This window comes from Montipora foliosa, chromosome 8 (genome assembly GCF_036669935.1).
Source record: "Montipora foliosa isolate CH-2021 chromosome 8, ASM3666993v2, whole genome shotgun sequence".
NCBI lineage: Eukaryota > Metazoa > Cnidaria > Anthozoa > Scleractinia > Acroporidae > Montipora > Montipora foliosa.
In genome coordinates, this window is record NC_090876.1 from 24,057,264 (window position 1) to 24,079,763 (window position 22,500).

Consider the following 22,500-nt stretch of genomic DNA (forward strand, 5'->3'; position numbering starts at 1 on the left):
GGTATCTACTTGCAAATGAGAGCCCCCCGTGCTGTTATCAAAAATTTCCAGCTGTTATATCACACTGGGGAGGCGCGGTGACCTCATGATTAGTGCGCTCGACTCGAGTGGTCCGGGTTCGGGTCGTGGCTGGGGACATTGTGTTGTGTTCTTGGGCAAGACACTTTACTCTCACGGTGCCTCTCTCCACCCAGCTGTATAAATGGGTACCGGCGTAAGGTTGGGGGTAACCCTGCGATAGACTAGCATCCCATCCAGGGGGGAGTATAAATACTCGTAGTCGCTTCATGCTACGGAGACCGGAGATACGCACCGGTGTCCTAGCGGATTTGGACCCCCCCTATAATTGGACCCCCCGGTCCATATCTGCTAACGGATTTGGTCCCCCGGGGTCCATATCCGCTAGCGGATTTGGACCCCCCTCCGCGGATTTAAACCACTTAATAAAACTCAGTAAGAACATAACCATACATAATTTTCTTACATAATTTTCTTGTAGAAAGTGATAATAATTCAGAAAGTAGGTTTTTAGAAAAGTTTTTCAGAAAGTATGTTTTCAAAGTAGGTACTTTTTAATTAAAAACATACGCGTAGACGTTATCTTGTTCTCAGCATTGCGTCTCAATTTAAGATTTTCGTTAAATTAACCTGCAGTTGTAAGTTTGTTGTTTATCTCTGGAATGAAAACGAATCGTGAAATTTGAAATCGTTTGTTTCTTTGTTTGTTTTCCTCTTGAAGAAGGGTGAAATATAAAATAATAACAAACGTTGAATGCGTGAAAGCTTCTGTGAAATACCTATTGCTCGAGTCTCGACTTTTCGAAACTTCCGGTAACTCCAACCAAAAGCCTTTCCACTTCACTTAGTCAACGCAATTTCTCGAAATAGGCTTTATTCTTTATTTTTACGAAGGTTCGAAAAAAATCGGGAATTCGCTGTTCGTGTTCCACACAACTGAAATTGAAAATTAAACGAGACTTACCTCGAAACGCTTTCGTTATTGTTAAATGTAGGCGCCATTAATTCGAATAGTCCAGAATATTACAGACTTTAACGAATGACTTAAGAATGCTAAAAACTGTTAAAGGAAGGAAAAATTAGAAAATACGTTGCTTCACATCAGAATAAGAAGGGATTTGCTATAGTTCGAATTCAATAGTAAGTTTGTTGTCATTTAATTTATGCGTAGGCTATTCTACTAACTTAAATAAATGTCACAGAAATGAAATGATATGTGCGCTTTTTTTCGTCAATTATAGTACGCGATCTTGTGTTGAAATCTTAAAGGACATCACCTAAAAGCTTGCAATTAGAATAAATTAGGAAAAAGGAATGTTTGTGGGGGGGGGGGGGGGGTCCAAATCCGCGGGGGGTCCAAATCCCCTGTGACACCGGCCTGATGGGCCTTCTGGCTCATAAGCAGTGACTTTACCTATATCACACTGACTAACGCATAAAAAAAAACTTCAGCCTGCCAGTTTTAAACAATCACGGTAACTTGCATATCCACGTGTAACGACAGTGGCACTTTGATAAAATGAAGATTTAAAATATTGGGTTCTTGGACGGTGTCAAGAAGTCCATGAAAATGTTCAATCGCGCCTTTGATCGTAAGACGTTAGATCGGGGAACTTCGACTCTAAGCAGTTACAAAGAAAGCCTAAATAAATATTCTTGCCTGGACTATAACCGCTTTTTTAGCTCTCTGAATACAGCGCCAACGTGGCTCGGTTATTTTAAACTGCTGTGCTCTAGACCATGTCGCCGGTAAAAAAATAGCCTACAAGCTTCAAAGGGTCAATACGACTAAAAATTCGAGAGAATTATTCTTGTTTATTTTTTTTCTCTTTAGATTTGTGAATAGATAGATCCGATGCCAGCTGTTCTTTTGGGTTTTACAATACTGGGGATATTAAAGCAGGTCTAACTACTTAGTAAAAATATTAAAATTTAAAATATTGACATCATTGTTGCCAGAGATAGTCTATCAGTGCGGGTTTCGGCAGTCTGTATGATTTTCTCCAGTTTATAAAAAAAACGCTAGTTAAAACGCTGTTTAGTTTTTAATCCGTCGATATCAATTTTACTTCATACGTTTACATGTAGGAGAGGTCTCCTTGTTTCGTTAAAACGCAATAAAATGTGTTTGATAAATGGTCATTGTACCATGTTCACGCTTCATTCTGTTGGCATTGCTTAGTTTTCATCATGAAGTACCGGATTATACATTTAAGCGACTATGTGAAAGCAGTTGGTGGCATTCAGTTATTCTCGTCTCGTCCTCTCGAAATATTAATATTTAATCTACAGAGTTCATTCTTTAAAACTTCTTTAAAACGCGATTTTACCGAATTTCACTAAAAAACATTGTGAGCTGTTTTTAGTCGGTTTACCATGAAGATGATAAGGGACATCTTAAGCAAATGAGAAACTTAACATGATAAAATATATAATAATTACGATCGTTTTGTGAGTCACCCACTTGCGAATCTGAAAGAGCTTGATGACAATACAGCCGCCTGATTGAATGAAAACTCTTACCTATATCGCTCACTGCGACATATTTAGTAACTGTCAATCAATTCAAGTGCAGCCGGAAAGAAATGTGAAATATGCTTTTGAATTTTCATCAAAATTTAGCCGCCAGTATTCTAGATCATGCAAATTTGTTCGAGTTAAAGCCGACGGGCAGCTGTTTGGCATAACTAACCAAGCGGGACTTTCCTAACTACACAAGGTTTTCACGAAAACCGTTGTTGTTGCCCGGGTGAACATGTGAAATGTGATGTGGAAATTGTCAGCAGGGATTGACCATGTCTCAGGCTGATAGAAGAACCCAAGTGGCATCACCAGGAGGAGAAACCGTGCCCAATTATGGGGAATTATTCAACCCTGAAGAAGATGCAGTCGAGTCGCAAACGTCGCCTTTGACAAGCGAACAACCGAACGCGAGTGCCACTTGGTTTGATAGGCTTCGATCGAGTGTCGGGGTGAACCGAAACCTTCTTCTTTACAAGGTGTTTTATTTCTTTTATTTTGCAGCTCTTGGAAGCCTTTTGCCCTATCTGTCCTTGTATTTTAAACATTCTCTGTTACTACCCGCTTATTATGTTGGCATTGTGCTGTCTGTTAAACCGTTTTGCCTGTTCGTCAGTGCGCCTATTTGGGGAACTATTGCCGACAAGTTCAACCAAGTCAGAACGGTGCTATTAGCGGCCATATTCAGTTGTATCGTTATGAATCTTCTTATTGCCGTAGTACCTCCAGTAGGTGTACATTGTCTAAGTGATGTACATAACAAACTCAACCTAAAACACCATCATAATCAAAGCCATTCGACCGATCACTTTGGGAATTTAACACAAGCAGATAAAAGAGCCCAAGTCTCTATTGGCAACACGGAAATGTGGAATGAAGCTTGGCTATTTGACCTTTACACTGCAAGCGAACCTAAGCTTTACAAGAATGCCAAAGTGATTTTTGTCATCATTTTGGTGATCACAATTATCGGCGAACTGATCGGAGCTACATCCAATACTCTTGCTGATGTCGCTACTTTTCAGAATCTGGAAAACCGTCCATTTTATTACGGAGAGCAGCGTCTGTGGGGTGAAATTGGCTGGGGATTAACCGCCTTCATCACTGGTTCCATTGTGCAAAGCAAGTACCGAAAACAGACCGATATCTGTCCTGAAGATGTCTTCGATATTTATCGGCCTTTCTTTTACGTGAATGCAGTTCTTATGGCAGTGGCACTGTTTGTTTCAACGCGGTTCAAATTCCAAAGTGCTGAGAAATATGGCAGTGAGAGGTGCTCACTAGCCAAGAGTCTTCAAATTTTCACAAAACCCGAGTACGCTATATTCGGTGCCATTGCGCTTTTCTTGGGTTTCGCGCTTGGATCAGCTGAGACGTTCTTGTTCGTTCACTTGGTGGAGCTCGGTGCCTCCCCGTCCTTGTTTAGCGGGCTTGTTGCGGTTCACTGCATTTCAAACGTGACTGTTTACTACTTTTCCCCGTACTTCTTGGATGTAACTGGCCATATAAAGATGCTCCTTGCCGGTCTACTGACATACGCCCTGACATTTTACTACTTCTCCGCCATCGAAAATCCGTGGCTGGTACTCCCCATCGAATTTCTCCGTGGCCTTTGCTCTGCGTCCGTTTGGTGCGCGTTGGCAACTTATGTTGGCACACCACCTCGAATAGGCGCCACTCTACAAGGCATCTTGCACGGGCTGTATTATGGACTGGGTAAAGGCCTCGGACAGTTGATAGGCGGTATCTTGATCCATACTTATGGTATAAATCCATATTTTCGCTACTTTGCGTTGGCTGATCTATTGGTTATGGTTGTTGTTGCCTTATTGACGCCTTATTTGCTTTCACATCCTACAATTTGGATGTCCTTATCCGGTTACAGTGCACTGAACAACGAACAACCTGCAGAATGCTGCCCGAGATTCTACAAATTGCTAGGCTTCCCACCAACCAAAAAAATCCCCAAGGAAGAAGATCAATAAAGTCATTTTAGTGCCCTCTAAAACAAGTATTAAACGTTTGTTGGGATAAATATAATATTATATCTTGAAATCATCCATAAGTTGAAAAAAGCGAGAATTTCATTTCGGACCTGAATCATCTATTACACTTGAGTAAAAAAGAAAGAATTATTTTATTTTCTTAATGGAAAGAGTGAAAGACTACGCCTCCTAAATCATGTAATGTTCTTATATTTTCTTAGTCGTTTCACAGAGTTTTTTGTCTTCCTTTCCGTGGAAAAATATATTTCCTTTTTAGTTGTAGATTGGTTTCTCAAAACGATATCTCCCACAGTCGAATTATTTTGAAAGCTGGCGTCAGGAAGTAATATTTTTCGTTTACGTTATATGTATCAGTATTGACCGAAAAGAAAAATTAGCAGTTTTTTTCTCAAGGAAAATTTGCGGGTAAAAATACGTTTTTCTTTTCGCTTGTAATTGGTTTGTGAGAACTAACAATGTCAATATTAAGCTCTTGTGTAAATATGCATAAAAAGCATATGCGTCATTATATTGGAAAAAGGTAATATTGTGATGCATTATTTGTAGTTTTATTCCACTTTAATTACGTCGTTTCCAAACAACGGAAATAATATGTCTTTCAAGGAAGAGCAATTATTGAAGATTGTACGTATATATATATATATATGAACATTCTCCTCGATTTAACACGTGCCATATTACATCCAATCGATTCCAATCCTTAGACGAAGCCAAAAAGCAGAAAACTGACGCAATGTCCTTAGTGCCATATGTTCGTATCTCTTAGTTCAATCATGATTCTGAGCCTTATAAGAATTGTCATGTAAATAGAATCACTCCTATAGAGGTTTTGCACGGCAGCCATGTTGCATGGCAGGAACAACAGATTATTTTTCCTTTGGGAGCAAATGTTCTTTCTAATGCAAAACATTTTCATTGTTCCAGCCATGCAACATGGCTGCCGTGCAAAACCTCTATTCATGATATTGTTGAAATCAGGAGCCCGTTGAAATAAAAGACTACAACTACGCCCTTTGTTCGCTCGCGTCAAGTTATGGTTGATTCTCCTTCGTTTTCCCTCGTTGAAAACAATAAACTGTTGCTTTCGCTTGCTTATGAATTTCCGGATTTGGATGTCAATATTGCGATAGTAGCTTACTTTATTTTTTGGCGTTCACGGAACAAAAGAAATGATGGTAGTTGTTGCGGGCTCAAAAGTTTGACCAGTTTCAAACTTAGTGCAACAACTCCAGACAACATGCAACACTGTGCGAACGGAGGCAACAAGTAACAAACAACAACGTTGGGAGTTGATGGCCAACAATGTTGCGCCCGTTTTAACGCCAGGGGCTTAAATATGAAGACTGAAAAGCTGATGTTTCGAGCTTTAGATTTTTTTCAAATGATATAAACAAATTTCCGTGTTTCAAATACCCACCAATCAGCAGCACTCTTTGTTAAGAAACTAATCCCATTTTGTTTATTGCGCTTGGCTGTCTGTTACAAAGGAAAGAAATAGAGGATGTTACATTGCCGCGCGGAGATACGAAATTTCTCTTCGAGTGTTGGAAAATATTTCACGAACGAGCATAGCGTACGAGTGAAATATTTTTTAACACAAGAAGAGAAATTTCGTATCTTCAAGCGGCCATGTAATATTCTATTTATTATATAAACACCAATGAAATACTAAATCATTTCACGAAAGGCGTGATTTTCATATGTAACCATAGCAACAGAGTGATCTTTTTAGGTGTGAAGAAAAGGCTTCACGTGTGAAGATATCATGTTTTCGCGTGAAAGCTCACTTGGTATTTCATTGGTGTTTATATAATTAAAAAAACTTATCAGACAAAAAATATTCAGATTCGGCCAATTTCAATTTCATGAACTGTGATCAGAAAGTGGAAAGTGGAAAGTGGATCATCCTTGCGGCTTATATTCCCTTATTCAGTTGTGAGGCAAGAAAATGTATTTGTCCCAGTAGTGTAAGGATCCTCTTGGTGACAGGATCATCCAAGCTTGGAGGTTGGAGGATCCAAGTGCTAGGAAGATCTTAGCACCTCACAAGGAATATTATAGCACAATGCTGTGATAGGGACAAGGAAAATAACGTGACGGAAACCTTCGTTCTATAAATTATTGTACCATAACCCCAACCAGGAGCTCAGAACCAATAGCCTACAACTCGACTTCTAGGCATTTTCACACATCAATATCAGGGTCTGTAAAAACGCTGTTTCAGAAATACAATGAAGTTTTACGCTCTTAGTAAGGTACGGATGTACTCCTGCCGCAACTGAAATGTCTGCTTGTAAGCCAGCGAAAAAATCACTCTTTTATCCATGTAAACAGCCCCTCATTGCTACGACCTTCCGAGCTCTCCTAAGAAGATCCCAGTGCAAGAACCAACATAAAGTATCAAATGTGTAGTAAATAAGAATACGAACAATGCCAATAAGACCCTCCTCCTTCCACGTTAACAGCCCCGAGGTTGTCCCGAAGAACGTTTTAGCATGAGTGCCAACAAACGAACGCTATGTGGGTTGCGTTTGTTAGTTCTCTACTCTGCTCTGAGAGGCGTTTCTACAGGGCCTCCGGTTTTCCTCTCTCTCTGCAAGTCGAGAATGCCCGTTTCAGATTGAATTTGATGTTTAACATTCAATACTGGTAACTCATCCAATCAAAAGTGCATTCGATCTTTGTCTCGGTGGCCTGTCAGGGATGTTATACATGTAAGCTAAAACACCAGGCCCCATTTGTTCGAAGCGTGGATTGCGCAATCCACTGGATAAATCACTATCCACTGGATAACTCATTTGTTTTTGCTAGTGTTTATCCCCTGAATAGTGATTTATCCGGTGGATAGCGTTATCCACCTTTTGAACAACTGGGGCCAGGCGCCCAAGATCGGAGAATATATCTTCATCAATGAATTTTTCCACCAAGAAAGAAGTAAAAGAGCAACTAATCAGTTTGCAACAACATTTCGCACACCACTCATCCCTAAAACATTTATTCAATCAAATAGCTTTGTTTTACAGACAACGACAAAGAAATGAGCACTAGTTTGTCAATAAACCTCTTTTGCAGTGTGACGTCTCCAGTCCGAGAGGTTTTTCCCTGGCTACTTCGGTTTTCTCCTCTTCTCAAAAACCAACATTTGATTTGATTTGCATTAATTTGTTGATTTCAGTTTACAGTGTTCCCAATTAGTGCTCCAATGACAGAAGACTAGACACTTAAATAAAGTTCCTTTTTTTTCTAAAGAGAAAAAATCCTAAAAATATCCTCATTTAATTCCACAATGGTGGCCATAGCAATAATATAACAACGCTCATAATTATGAGCTCTTAACAGGAAAATCTCAGTTTTAACCAAATGTTGAAATAAGATATAATAGCGAACGGGAGAGCCTCATTATCCAAGCGAAGAAACGCTTTTTGCCAATGGTTTGTCTTTGCTTCTTAAAAAGCTTAATGTAATCACGCCAGGCATACTTCACTAACACCATGAGAACAAAAATTTACAGTTTTGCTACTTAATTCTTATAATTTCTCGCAAGTAGACAGGATGAACGTGAAACAACTCTACATGTATCTCGCGTACTGAATGAATACGTTGGTGTTTGTTCTGTTTCATCAAAAAAGTTTCCCTCTATTACAGGACATTAATGTTGGTATCACTAGGTTCGCTATGAGCAATAAATCGTAGTTTTTTTATACACAAAAACCATAAATGTCGTGCGACTTGTTCTTAACATTTATCAACGCTTAATTATAAATTGTATAACAAACCACATTGAATTATTCTAATTTCATTGACAGCTAAGAAAATCCTAATGTAGATCACCGACATCATCAGCAATCATTTTGCTAGTCCCCTTTACAACTCTTTTTTGTTTTGGCCAATTTCCCCTTCTTTCGTTTTAGAGGGTACACGGAGTGACACTGAGTGTACACTGAGGGCACACTGAGTGACAAGCCATAAGAATCTTTGTCCCCGAAGAAGTCTATCGCTTCTTGGGCATAAATAGCACATATAATTATAATTGTTTCTGGGAAAGATAAAAAAGCCTTTAAAAATTAAGTGAAGCGATGATCCTCGCAGCAATTTTTGCAATTGCGTAAAGAAGCCTGAAAAATTCAGGATTTCAACGGGGTTTGAACCCGTGACCTCGCGATACCGGTGCGACGCTCTAACCAACTGAGCTATGAAGCCACTGACGTTGGGAGCTGGTCATTTGTGGGTTCCAATGTTCCCGTTGAAGTCCTGAATTTTTCAGGCTTCTTTATGCAATTGCAAAAATTGCGTTCATCACTGCGAGGATCATAGCTTCACTTGATTTCATATCCGCAGTTCATATATGATCCATTTCATATACCATTTCATCTTTTAAAAATTGTTAACAGAAATGCCAACTTTAGGGCCTGCTGACGTATTTTTTGGGGTGCGTTGCTAAGGATGTAATGGTCAGTTTCCAGCTTTTGTAATCCAATGACCCCAAATATGAGGTCATCATGTCACGCCCATGGTCACATGACCAAGAAATGAAAACTCTAAATTTGTCTACGTGCTACACAATTTGGGGATTTAATCAGTCGTTTGATAATTTGTATTCGTTTTTGCATCCAGTCAAGCAGAGATAAACGATGCTGAAATACCCATAACATTTTCAAAAAGGATGATTTGAAAAAATCAATGCTTAGCTATATTCTGTATTCGGGGGTGAAAAGTGCCAAATAGAAAAATGAATTCAATTTAGAGACCGCCGGAAATTTAGCTTTTTCTCAAACCGGAAGTCAGATCTGAGAACGAGCGCGAAGAAGGGAGAGGAAAAGCCTTCGATGCAAACAACAGTTCGTGCGGTGATTTTTTGCTTGCTTTTTTACTTTAACGTCATGTAGCAGGTCGGTGAGTGGGTTTTTACGTTTTCTAGTCAGCTCACGATACGAGGACGTCAATCACCGGAAGTCACACTTGACTTCCTTAGCAACGTCCTCAAAAGGATGCACTGACTACTAAACCCAGAAGACAACTGTGAGCTAGCTCTTAGGGAGGTCTTGTGAAAAAATGAAATTCTGAAAGAAAAGCAGAATGTAACAGCGTCAGTGTCCTATAGAAAAAATACTTTACTGCCTGTACGAATAAGACTTTCCACGCCCTAAACCAACCCTTCCAATCAATATTTGAGCGTGTATCGATAAGTGAATGGGTACGAGTCTGTACAAGACCCTGGCCGTGCTAGTTAGTATATTTGCATTTCCCATTTCAGTTATTTTTCGGGGGCCAAAAGAATCATGAATCACATTGTCTCAAAAGCTCATCCGATGCTGAAACCAACCAGGAAACTTCCTGTTTTATCTGTACGAACCCTTGTGAGAAAATGAGCGGATATATGCTACGCCGCCATGTTGCCTTGCTGCCGAAAACAGTTGCGGGGTGCAGCGGTAAACTCCTTTTCGTTCATCCCTCACTGCAGTCACTGACTTTCCTCATTTCTGCAAGGACTGCGGGGTTTTCTACCTCGGAGGAGATTTCTCTAGATTCAGGGCGGATGTTTAGCGCAACGTTTGTATCAGCTGAAGAGGAAAAAAAAAAGGTAAAGCTAATAATGCTACCGGTATCTTCTACTCAACATAACCGGCTTTCATTATAGACCGAATGCATAAATGGCGGCCGAAAAAATATTCTTTTGTTTATGTGCTAATTAGCCTCACTAGCCTCGTTTGCATGGACAAAATACAAAAGAAAGGTTGCTTGAGAGCGAGGCTAGTGAGTCTCATAAGCACATAAACAAAAGACTACATTTTTTGGCCACCATTTATGCATTCGGTCAATCAAGTAAAAAATAAATATGTTACCGAAAAATACATATTTACCAAGAATAACAAATTACACAATTTCAATAAGAAATGGTCGCTTCGTTCACAGGTTTGCTTGTTCGTATTGTAGTAAGTATTTTACTAGCGTTGTAATTTTTATGTTGTAATAATTTTTTTTAAGATTTTAAAAAATATATTGTAATGCTATTTTGCTTTTGCTTACTGGTGCCCTCTTTTTCTTTAGTGAGGAGTTGGTTGTCACTGGAAGGGCATTGGCCACACCCAAAATTCCCTGACTCAAAACAAAAATCTTTACTTATTTATTCCGCCATCCAATGAGCGGCGTGAAAGGTTCGAAAGAGATTTAACACTTTTTTGTTTAGTGCTTAAGTACAAATTTGATCATTTCGCTTCTTTGTTAGACAAAAAAGGGGAAAAGTGCTAAAAATGTTAAAGGGACATGTGGGAAGCGAAAAGCTCATCAACCTTATCATTATACACTGTAATTACCATGTTTTTTAACCACCGGAATCACGTAACCGGCCTATAGAGCTGCTTACAGATTTTTGATCTTTAGGTTATGCAGGCTTTGCCTTCTTGGCCAAGGGCGTCAAAGTCGAATTTCACTTTTATATTTCTGGCTGTTTAAAAAGAAATAGATACCAGGTCCACAAGACAGTAGTTTTGACGCCTATAACTATGCATGATAACACAATTATTAAATTCCGTTTTAGTGATGTCCGGAACAACCAAAGTCGAGATGAGTTGAATCACATGCGAAGACCATGATCATTCCAACAATTTTTAATTGCTTGGAGGCGTTATGGTTCTCGTCAAAACCACATAAAAGGAGTATCCCTACTAGCTTACCCTTGAATGGGTTTCCTCTCAATTCCCTGTTCCTGAAGTTATTCAAGTTGCACTTTGCCGATATGAAATCCATCTCGTCTTCTTCATCTTCTTCTTCGTCGCCTCGTTCCAACATTTTCTGTTTCTCAATGCGCATGACAGCGCCCGCGTCATTCCTGCGGTTCAATGAATTTTTCTTGCTAGGGTTTATGATTCTGATTGGTACGCGGTCTATGAGGTTTTCGGCGCGCGTACGTCGTGTTCGACGCCGCATTTTTAACACGGCGAGGAGGCTTATTAGTAACGCGGCCACTACTCCTCCAGCTACACCAGCTATTAGCCATATCCCTGGAATACTCTCTTCTAAGTCAGAGTCCTTTTTCGATACTGGAAGAGAGACAAAAAAAAAATGAACAAACTGTAAGATGAGTACGGAGAATTGCAAGAGGCGGTATCTCAAGTCTCTGAAGGGTGAAACGAAACTCATTTTAACCGCTTCTTTTCTCATTTTAACCTTCCCCCTCTTCGTTCAATTTTATCGATTAATACTTGTTTCAGGGATAGATGTTTCAGTGTGGTGATGAAGTACGACATCAACGTAAAGAGGTTCCCCGGCCAGCTTGTAGCTCACATAGAAAATATATTTTTTTGAAGTCAGCACGAGTATTAACACTTCATAACGTAGTGTTACAATACTTAATCAATTATGGGTTACTTCACAGCGTTTAAATGACAGTGAAAACTTAAAAGGGGTCACCTTTTTTTAATCTAATTTTAAACTTTTAGCAAAAGGTAAGTGACGCAAGCGTTCAGATAAGACCCTTCCCATTAAAGAAAAAAAAAAAAAGTAAATACACTCACAGTCCACATTAATCTCGTCCGTTCCGTTGATAACATGCACGCTGCCGTTGCTTGTGGTGGGTGTGATCTTTGTTCCTGTGTCTGAAACCTCTGTACCAGCTAGGTCCACTATTCAGTAAGAAAGAGATTGACTCAATTGACAAACAGGCAGACAGACAGACGAGAAGATGGTCAGACTGATTCCGGTTTAACTATACAATAGATTGCCAGTGAGCGCAGACGTATTTCTGGCAGTCTTTCATTCTCCCCCGAAAAATAGTTTTTTTCTTTTGGGGGAGAGAAACGACAGCTGGAAATATGTCTGCGTTCGCAGGCTATACAACAAAATGCTGGTCTCAAAATGAAGGATCGAGTGACAACCCAAATGACTGACTCGGGACTGATAGCCGTGGCTGAATTGTTTACTCACCCACTGACTGACTGATTCAAGTAGCAAACTACGCACCTGATTCAAACTCTACTTCGCTAATCAGCACCCACGAGCCATAGTACTGAAAATCGCAAGTCACATATTTTCCGACGTGTCCATCAAGATTAACCTCAATCCAAAAGGCTCTGTTACTCCTGGATGACCTCGTCGTCATGCTGGGCTCATAAATAGTCTTCCAGGAAAAATACTCGCCGTCTTTGGAAAACGATAGTATCACCTTACTGAACAACATCTTTTCATGCTGACCTGGTAAGCTCAGAGTATGAAATCGCACACGAGAAAAACGTCGAAGCGACGAAAATACAAAGGTGACGGTTGGTTGCGGAGTTTTAATATCCTGCCAACCAATCCAGTCAATCCAGTTTGGATTACCGGTATCGTTCCAGTCTGCCATATAGCCTGTCATACCATCGGTCAGCTGACCAAGCCCGTTGTATAGTAAACCTCGTGTGGCTCCAAAGGACAGTCTATTTCCATCATAGCCCTTATCACGCAACGAAGACCAACCAAGATTATTCTTCCGAAGATTTCCTTGGGATATTCGGTATGATACCAAACCGTCTGCAAAGCAACGCATTGAGTAAAAGTCACATCAACTGTTACACCTTAATGGGAATCAGTCAAACATGTCTCAAAGGGGAGAGCACGAACGGCACGAAAGATAGTCCCATGCGAGGCGCTACTGTAAAACTAAAAGAAAAAAGGAGAGGTAACTTAATTCATGTGACAGCGAAGTCAAATGTCTCAAAACTATGAAGCAAATAGCTTCAGATTCAAGCTTACGAAAGTAACTTAGAACCAAACAAGATGGCCAAATTATTAGTAGCTTTATCAGTGTTTAAAGAAACCTTAAATTGCTGAGGCACCATTGAAGTGAGTGTACGCATAAGAAAAATTGATTAATTGCATAACATGTGTCAATAAAAATCTTAGCTTAAAGGTGCAAGGCGTCTCGTTGCCACCTATTTTGATCAAGTGGCTCGGAAACTCGCTAGTCAGAGACGAATCAACCAGCCGATGAGACCTCAAAAATTGGACAAACACTACACCCTCCTCGTTTTGATCTCTTAGTCACGGCACAATGGCGGGCATCCGAGCCCCTAAACTGGGGAAGTCGGGGAGTCAGGGTGGTTTAGTGGTCATCAACCGTGCCTCCCACCTCTGTGACCCAGGTTCAACTCTGGCCTCGAGGTTGTATGTGGGCTGAATTTCAGTCGATCTCAATCTGACTCCGAGGCTTTTTTGTCCGGGAACTCCGGTTTTCCTCCCTCCTCAAATTCAAAATCGACTCCCAGCCTATTCCATCAGGCTGTGGTGCTGTGTTCCGAGGTCATACATGGGTCGTGTTCAGGTGCCGAGCGCCTAGCCGGCAGCACAGCTCCTTCGGCCCGACCTCGTTGAGCTGCGCCCTTAGTAATTCAGTCTCCGACTGCGAGAAAGGGCGATTAGCAGATCACATATTATTATTTATTACTACCACAAAACTCTTGATGGACGTTAAGAGATTTGCAAGTCGACATTTTGAGTGAAAACTCTCGACCTCATTCGTTCTGGTTGAGGAATGCCGGCTGATTAGCTTTGATGACAATACGATTTGCTAGCTCTGACGAAGCCGCCGCTCATTCACTCTTCACTTCACTTCACTTCACTCTTGACCAAGGGAACAGTCGCTCCGATAAACGGATGATAGCCAATATGCCTATTTCGCGGGCGCTGTCACTTGATTAGCGCATGCGCGTGGATTTGAATTCGGCTCTTGTTAGTTTGCTTGATACTCAGCATCTTATACAGTTGTGCGAGGTAAATAGTTTTAATTGCACGATTATCTTTCGGAAAACCGTTTTGATATCTATTTCCAGACGACACACAGCTCACCGTGCTTAGTCCAAGAACACCCATGAACATCCATTTTAAGACACCATCTATCTCCAACTCCATTGACAACCACCAGACGAATATAACGAGCAATGCGTGAAGTCAGGAAATAATGTTTGTGAAGTTCAGAGCTGTTGGATTTTATCACCTACAATAACAAACAAAGGAAACAATCCTTTTTTTACAAGTATAGTACCCAACAATTCGCTAATAGCCAAAAATATTTCTTACGAAACTCGTAATCCAAGTCTTACTTGATATGAATTAAGAAACCAACATATGAGAGGTCATTAATTTAAGAGACATCCAAAACGTGTGACCAATCAGACTATAACCAGCCATTGTCTAGGAAAAGTATCTCGGGCTCATTCCCCGAATAGAACCGAAAAGCCAAGCTGCCGTCTCTTCTTGGGGAAGCGGGGCGCACAAAACAAAATCAGTAGCTCGAGCACCCTATAAAGAATGCAAATCTTTTAGGTCAGAAAAGGAGGACCTCGTGTGCGAGCACGTTTCTTTGATTTTCAAGATTATCAAAAGTACGCTTCAGATGCTTAATAATCAACGTGGAAAAGATTATAAAAATAGAGAACTAAATGAATAAAATACCTAGGCTGACTGAGAAAATTCTTACCGTAACGGAGACATCGTTTTTATGGTAACGCCGCCATTTTAAGTCTCTTTCTCTCTTGTAAGCCACAAAATACTGTGACACGTACATGGAGCTATAATTGCCAGTCGTTTTATTCTTTACCAGCACCCCAGCTGTGGACAAAGCTGTAACGCGCATGTTCCGTCCTAAGTCAAGCTGCATAATTTAAACAAAAAAAAAATACAACTGAGCGGGCTAGCTTTTCAAACACGCTGATCTTGTCTATGATTGCGGTCTTATCTCCGCCCATCCTAACTTAACCAGCCTCATATCATTTCTCCATTAATCGTGCCCAGTTATATTCAGCTTTTAAATGTTGAAAATGGAGCCACCTCGTACAGCCGTTTCTCATGCTTTAAGGAAGAAATTGGTGAAAAGCTCATCATAGATGTCCCAGTTTTAAACGATGGACCGCACTAACCTGTATAAATGCTCTCTTTAACTTGTCTCTGTTGTGTGAAGTACACCAGCCCACTGTGTTACTGATCCTCGCCTTATGAGCAGGGAACTTAATGTGATCTCCTGGGGACGAGGCACTCCAGCCATCATCTGGAATCGACATGGACAGCGAGGAATCGCATTCTATTGAAAAACAATTTTTAATTTAGCGCGTGAAATGTGCCTTGGCGCAAGCGCTTGCTTGGTCGCTTCTTAGGGCCGATTTACACGGTACGACTTTGTCGCATGCGACAACGGCTTACGACAGGCCCACGACATGATTTACGATTGTTGTGTACGTCAGAAAAAATGTCGCAGCATTTTAAAACATGTTTTAAAACGCTGCGACAATCGTAAGTCGTGTCGTAGGCCTGTCGTGAGCTTGTCGCATGCGACAAAATCGTATCGTGAAAATCGGCCCTTACGATTTAAGAACACCCAGAATGAAGCTACTAGACAAGAGTATGGAAACGTGTCTTTAACGTTAATATTATAAGATGCATTCATTAATTTAATCTTCAAATCAGGGAAGCTTTAACTTTTGTCTATCTGTGAAGGGTATTCTTAAATTACCATTACATTGCCACAGTTAAGAGTGGTTTAAATTGATCGCGCAATTCAATACACTTATGAGACTGTCTTTCACGATTATATGTTCTCTTGTTTGTCGTTAGCTAATCTTGAGCAGATGATTTGACATCTTTAGCGGACGCAGACTACCTGTAGTCATAACTCAAACCTAAATTTGCTTCTTTTTCGCCCGAATTGTTATCATAGACCACGCGCTTTTGCATTGAGGATCAAAACTTAGACCAGAAAAACTCTCCGGGCGCAAAAATATTTCAGGAAAAGTGTTGCCTTTGTAAGTACATTGCCCACGGTTGGACGGCCGGGTTCGTACAAATTCTGTAAGAGGCGAGACCTACACAGAGAGGAGTCAGGCTGGCGTATAGTGGTCATCATCCGCGCCTCCCACCTCTGTAACCGTATGTGGCATGAGTTTCTGTCAATCTCAGTCCTACTGAGGGGTTTTTCTATGGGTACTCCGGTTATCCTCCCTCATCAAAATCGACTCCCAGCTGATTAAATCTGGCAGTGGTGCTGTGATTCAGGATCAATCATGAGCCCGTTGGCTGTTCTCTGAGGCGTCTTCCCGATTTAATCGCGCCAGTAACGACCTTCATAATTCAGCATCCAAGAGTGGAAGGATGTACATAAGTACATAAACAGCGATATCACTCACGATTTAGTTAGTATGGGTAATCAAATGGTGAAGAGTGAAAATGGGGAATAGTTTCAGGCGCGTTTTGTCCAAATTATTCCCTAATTTCACGAGTATACCATTTGATTACCTATTAATAACATGGGTGACAAATTACTCCCTAATTTTCAAACCTGGACACCATTTTAGCACTGTAGGAAATGTTGCTATGGCAACATTGTAATTTCACATGTGAAACTATATATTAAAGATGAAATTTCGCGCCAAAACTAAGGAGTAATTTTGCCACCCATATTATTAAAAAGAAAACTTTCCTTCGACGCTGATGAGCGACATACCTTGTTGCTCGTCCAAGCCTCCCGCCAAACAGAACGGAAATTGGAGCACCAGGAGAAGTAGAAGGAGAATCTTGTCATTCATTCTGTTAGCTGGAACCAAACGTCTGTATAAAGAAAAAAACGAGGTTTTAGCCGTCAGTGAGAGAGGAAATACCATTATAAATCTAATCACTTGCTAACTGATCAATGAAGAAGAAGACATACATAATGAATTGTCATTGCATTGTTTAATTTTTAAATCAATCAGTGGGTCCGTGATCCTGAATCGGCCGGTAACATCTTAAATGGTGACGTCGACAACAGCAAGCACATGGCTCGCCACAAAGAGCTGAGAAAAATGCCTCGCGAGATTTAACAAATTGAATGTGGTTCAGCGTTGTCTGTGCTCTTATCGAAAATGATATTCGTCATCAGAGTGGTCAAAATGTTGTAGATTCAAGAGGCGGCTGGATTTGCATCTTAAAATCTGGATCTTCGGAATTTTACTCATTGAAATTCTTCGTGACATGGATGGATTTCCAATTAGTAAAATCTGCGACAAAATCCATTTCAGATTTTGTGTTCGCTTGGTAATCCGAAAATCTAGCTTTTTAGATCTAAATGCGAAGAGCAAGCGTGGTCATCACTGTTTCGCAATCTGACTGGTTTATTTCCCAAAACGAGCGTTCCTGATTGGCTATTACAATTGCGTGACACATTGACGGGAGTAGCGTTGTCTAGACTCTTTTCGACAACGGCAAATTAGCCAATCAGATTGCGAGACCACAAGCAATTGTGTTAAAAACTGAATTAGCGCCGCCTTTTCCTCACATGCGTGGACGAGTTATGGAGGGAAATTTGCCTCGGGAGGCCGTAAGGAAAATATCAAGATTGAGTACGAAATAAGGAGGCGCGTTTTTTAGACGCGGACGGCAACCGGAAGAGAAATTTGACGTGCCAGGACAGTGGTGTCTCCCACTCCCAGATATTTATACTTATCATCTCTAATGGAGAAATGAGACTTCGCAATGTAAATGTGGTTGCGTGAAGACAAGTTAAAGGGGCAAACAGCTCATTTCCGGTTGACGTCCGCGTCTCAAAAACGCGCGTGCCTAAGCTCCCAGTTCCTTTACTTCGATGACGTCCCCGAAAAATAACAGCTGGCAGAACAAAGACGTGGGCAATGCTAGTATTGGATGCCGGCGAGAAGCAGGGAGCAAGGGGACTATCATGATCTTCTTTCAATCGAGGTTTAAATAAAGAAAGACCCCGAAGCTTTTCGACAGTTCCATCGACTGGCTAGAGTGTGCCTTAAACCATTCTCGCTATGATTGCACCTTTGATAACCAAGCAGGACACACCGCACATGCGAACGTCTTTTTGAAGTCAGGTGAACGGAGTCATGATGTAATTTCATTGGATGGCCTGAACCCCTCAAACGTTTTATAGTTTCCGTTCGTCAGCGTTGGGTGAATAAATAACCCGCCTACGTGAGCAAACGGTCTATACTATAAAAAAATGAGATGAAATGCTACACATTATTTTTTTCTGATCTCCTAAATCCTCGAATCTGATTGTAAAGATAATTCTAAATGGTCGGGATAACACAAGTGTTACTAATATTTTTAAAAATACAACCACACATTTAAGGAACGTGTTTCGATGTTTCAAACATCATCTTCAGCCATAGTGAGTGTGACATCAAAATTTTTACAAGATAATTCGTGCATATATATAACTATCAATACAATGATTCTTTGTAGATTAAATGTTCGTTACAAGTAGGTAAAATTCAAACTAACCAACAATACTCATGATAGAAAACACAACTGACATCGGTAAAAGCTTTAAAAGTGTAATGCTAGACAGACATGATCAACTTGTTTGTTGAGTTCGGGTTGAGCGGTTGAAACCCGAACTCAACAAACAAGTTGACCATGTCAGTCTAGCATTACACTTAAAATTAAACCTTTACTGTTATGTCAGTTGTGTTTTCTATAATATTGTTGGTTAGTTTGAATTTTATACGGCGATGGCTGACGACCGTTCCTCTTCCTCCGTCAGACTTAGAGTAAGAGGAAGTGATCGTATTCTGAGCGGGTATTTCAAGAACCGACTTCAATCAACTTATAGAAAAATCAATGGTTATACGCTATCTCTAAAGGAAACATCTTGAGACGATTAGTTAGGGAAATTAAGCAAGGGCTAATGCTGTTTTCAGACAGTGCGGTTCCAGGACAATTGACCCGAAATGCTATCGTGGCAAAATACTCATGCATATTGATAAAAACATATGTCATATCTGGTAGCGTCTTCCTTGTAAGTCCTTTCAAATTTGCAAAACAGGAAGTTTCACTGCTGCTAGTTTTCGTATTCGTTCGGCCTACCATCCGAAAAACGGACGAAACTTTACCAAGTTTGTTTGGTCAAGATGGCTGGATATTGGCCAAGTTCTTTTTTTGCGTGTTTGTTGACCTCGACTTCGTCTTGGTCCATAAACACGCAAAAAAAAAGAACTTGGCCAATATCCAGCCATCTTGACCGAACAAGCTTGATCAATAAAGGATTCATGATATGGGATAAAACTCTTTTTTTTTTTGGTGACACCAAAAAAATATCTTTGGTCTTGCGGGACCAAGAGAGAAATCCCGAGCGGGCAGTATAGTTCCATGCTCGGGTAGCCAATCAAAGCGCGGGATTTGGTTCATTTTGCCCGCTCACAGAGCTAGTCATATAATAAGAATGGATATGCCTCGTTCTTCAAAAGATGCCGCTTTAGAAAAACAAAAGTGGCGAGGTATTCTGAAGTCGCTCCGAAAAGTGCCCTAAAGTAATAATGGCACGTACCATATCAAGTGACCTTTCTGACTTTGAAATCTTCAGTTTCTTGCAAGATCTCTTATGCAACAAAGATCATTTGCCTATTGCCTTGCAAGTATTGGGAAAGTGTTGTTTTACGTTTGCTGCAAATTAGCACGGGAAACCGTCTCATTGCCATGTGATACTTTTGCTAAATTTGGCAGACTTGATACTGTTAACGATGAGATGATGCAAGCCAGTTAAACGAGGAGATTATAATTCCGGTTTCTTTACCAGCGCTTAACAAATTAGCCCGAGTTAGTTGAGGTCACAATTCGGACTTCTTTCATACTATGTAGCTTAGCTTCGCCTCTCGAGAACCCAATTCTTTTACCTCTGTTACAAAAATCCAGCATCACGTGGCAAGCGCGAGGCCTCATTTACAAAGATGGATACGGGAGCAAGAGAGCATCAAGGAAGAACCTTGAAAAAGATATCCAAGACTCTGTGCTTCAAAAGACTTCAGGAAAACGCAAGTTACCATGCAAGTTACTACTTGTGTTCGAAGATCAGCCTTCAGGTTAATCAATTTGCAAGATTATTGTATACTTCAGTAATGCGAAAATTGAAATAATAAAACCAGTGATCAGCTTTAATAACTAAATATGGATAAAATGTCATATAATATAACATACTTTCACACAATATACTGAAATAACGAAATATGGACAGATATAAATAGGAAACTAAAGGAGATTGTGTTCTGGGTGTATACGCACTTATGTCCAACGAATGCAAGAAGCCACAAAAGCTGCTTCGTGCGGGGCTTCTGTCCTCGGTCTTCAAAAAATGGCTATTCTGTTAATGATGGAAATAAAAATTCTTAGCCTTTGGAAACGTCGAAAATTGAAACCATCTGCCAGTTCTCCAAAGTTCAGACAAAAGAGTCATTAACACACCGCAATTCACGACGCGGTGTCACGGTGATATGTGCGCCCCGGGACATGTGTATCCCAATTAACTTATCACTAGTAGTGATATGTGTATCCCATCAAACATGACGGCCAATGATACGTATGTCCCCACCCCTCCCCCTCCAACGTGAGACGTTACTAATGCACCCAGACGATTGCTGTAAACAGTGAAGAAAGCCGGCTTAACTTACAACTATACTAGTAATAGTTTTCATTACATCTGCCCCCGCCTAAGTTAGTATGAAAGGCAGTTGAGCTACGTTAATAAAAATAATATATATACTATATATACTAACTATATATATATAGTTAGCTTATATATATATGTGGTGGCGATCGAGCCAGTTAGAGTGCTCAATACAAGGTAGAGCGTAACTACAGAGGGCTGTGAGAATTAAAATATAGCTACACGGTGATTGCCCTACAGGCCTGTTTTGTAAGACTTGAAGCCTCACTCTTCAGGAGTTTTATTCACACTGCTGCGCACTTATTTTGAAACATTCGTAGGCCTGACGGCAGATGAATTTAAGACACGTTATAGAAATCATAAAACATCTTTCGAAAATAAGACCTATAGAAATTCAACTGAACTCAGCAAACACGTATGGTCGCTAAAAGATAACAACATAGAGCATGAAATTGCATGGCAAATTGTTTGCCTCGCTAAACCGTACAGCAGTTCAACTAAACGTTGTAATTTATGCTTGAGCGAGAAATTTGTCATTATCTGTGAACCGGAGCGCTGTACATTGAACAAAAGAAACGAGTTAGTATCATCATGCAGGCACCGCGCGAAGGCGCTACAACAGAACAATTAGCTTAGCACCTAAGCACCAATATGTATGCAAATTTACTTATAGTGTTTGTGATATAAAAATAAGTGCGCAGCAGTGTGAATAAAACTCCTGACGAGCGAGGCTTTAAGCCTTACGAAACAGGCCTGTAGGGCAATCACCCACCGTGTAGCTATGTTTTAATTCTCACAGCCCTCTATATATAATAATATATATAATTATAAGCTGAACATGTTCAAGGCAACTCGATTTGCATCAGATCTGCTTCAATGTTTGATTTTTCAATTGCTAATCAGAACAGCACTTTGGTTCTCCGTGCGAGTTTCTACTTCATGACTCCCACAACACCTTGGTCATGTAGAACAATAAAAAGCTAAAAAGAGAAAGGCTGATATAACGGTGAAGGAATGTATTGAAGAAAGCCAATATTTCGAAAGGCACTGCCTTTTTTCATCAGGGTTTTACAAGGAATGTGTTCAACACTCTTCAACCTTTAGGTCTTAATAAGAAAGATAAAATGTACTCCACCTTTTCCCTTATATTTCTTTACCATTTCTTCTTATTATTGTACCGTATCCGTTAAGTCGGTTAAAGAATCCTTATCTTTAGGGCTATATCAAATCACACCCCATATCGCTATTCAAATTGTAACTTCAACTTCTTTGTTAACCGTAGTCATTGCTTGTAAAACCCTGAGGAAGAAAGGCAGTGCGTTTCGAAATATGGGCTTTTTTCAATATATTCCTTCACCGTTATATCAGCCTTTCTCTTTATTATAAGGTCCTTTACCCAGGATCCGGTGCTTGTGTTTTGTTACGCTGGTCCTTGCTTTGAAAGTTGTATGTAGAACAATACCAATGCCACTTGCGCGCCCGTTTAAGCAATACCGATACCACCTTGCGCGCCCGGTTGAACAAATTCTCTCTACAATATCTACCAATTTA

General features: G+C 40.4%; 2 protein-coding genes across 6 annotated transcripts in view; one reads left to right on the forward strand and one right to left on the reverse strand.

Moving 5' to 3' along the window:
- The first annotated feature begins 2,608 nt into the window (after window positions 1-2,608).
- Window positions 2,609-5,068, forward strand: LOC138012649 (major facilitator superfamily domain-containing protein 6-like). Its single transcript, XM_068859476.1, has one exon. It carries the CDS (start codon window positions 2,814-2,816, stop codon window positions 4,521-4,523), a length of 1,710 nt encoding a protein of 569 aa, XP_068715577.1. The 5' UTR covers window positions 2,609-2,813; the 3' UTR covers window positions 4,524-5,068.
- Window positions 5,069-7,523: 2,455 nt separating this feature from the next.
- LOC138013275 (discoidin domain-containing receptor tyrosine kinase B-like) overlaps window positions 7,524-22,500 on the reverse strand; it is a 28,919-nt gene continuing 13,942 nt past the window's right edge. For 4 of the 5 annotated variants that reach the window (XM_068860302.1, XM_068860301.1, XM_068860300.1 and 1 more), the window contains 8 exons: window positions 17,011-17,114; window positions 15,434-15,594; window positions 14,995-15,168; window positions 14,364-14,511; window positions 12,504-13,049; window positions 12,059-12,166; window positions 11,219-11,584; window positions 7,524-10,105 (listed from right to left, as the gene is read on the reverse strand). In XM_068860302.1, the coding sequence (XP_068716403.1) occupies window positions 9,990-10,105; window positions 11,219-11,584; window positions 12,059-12,166; window positions 12,504-13,049; window positions 14,364-14,511; window positions 14,995-15,168; window positions 15,434-15,594; window positions 17,011-17,092 (1,701 nt within the window). In that variant the 5' untranslated portion in view covers window positions 17,093-17,114 and the 3' untranslated portion in view covers window positions 7,524-9,989. Of the gene's footprint in view, window positions 10,106-11,218; window positions 11,585-12,058; window positions 12,167-12,503; window positions 13,050-14,363; window positions 14,512-14,994; window positions 15,169-15,433; window positions 15,595-17,010; window positions 17,115-22,345; window positions 22,432-22,500 lie in introns of those variants that run through there. The other variant, XM_068860303.1, reaches the window with a different exon arrangement.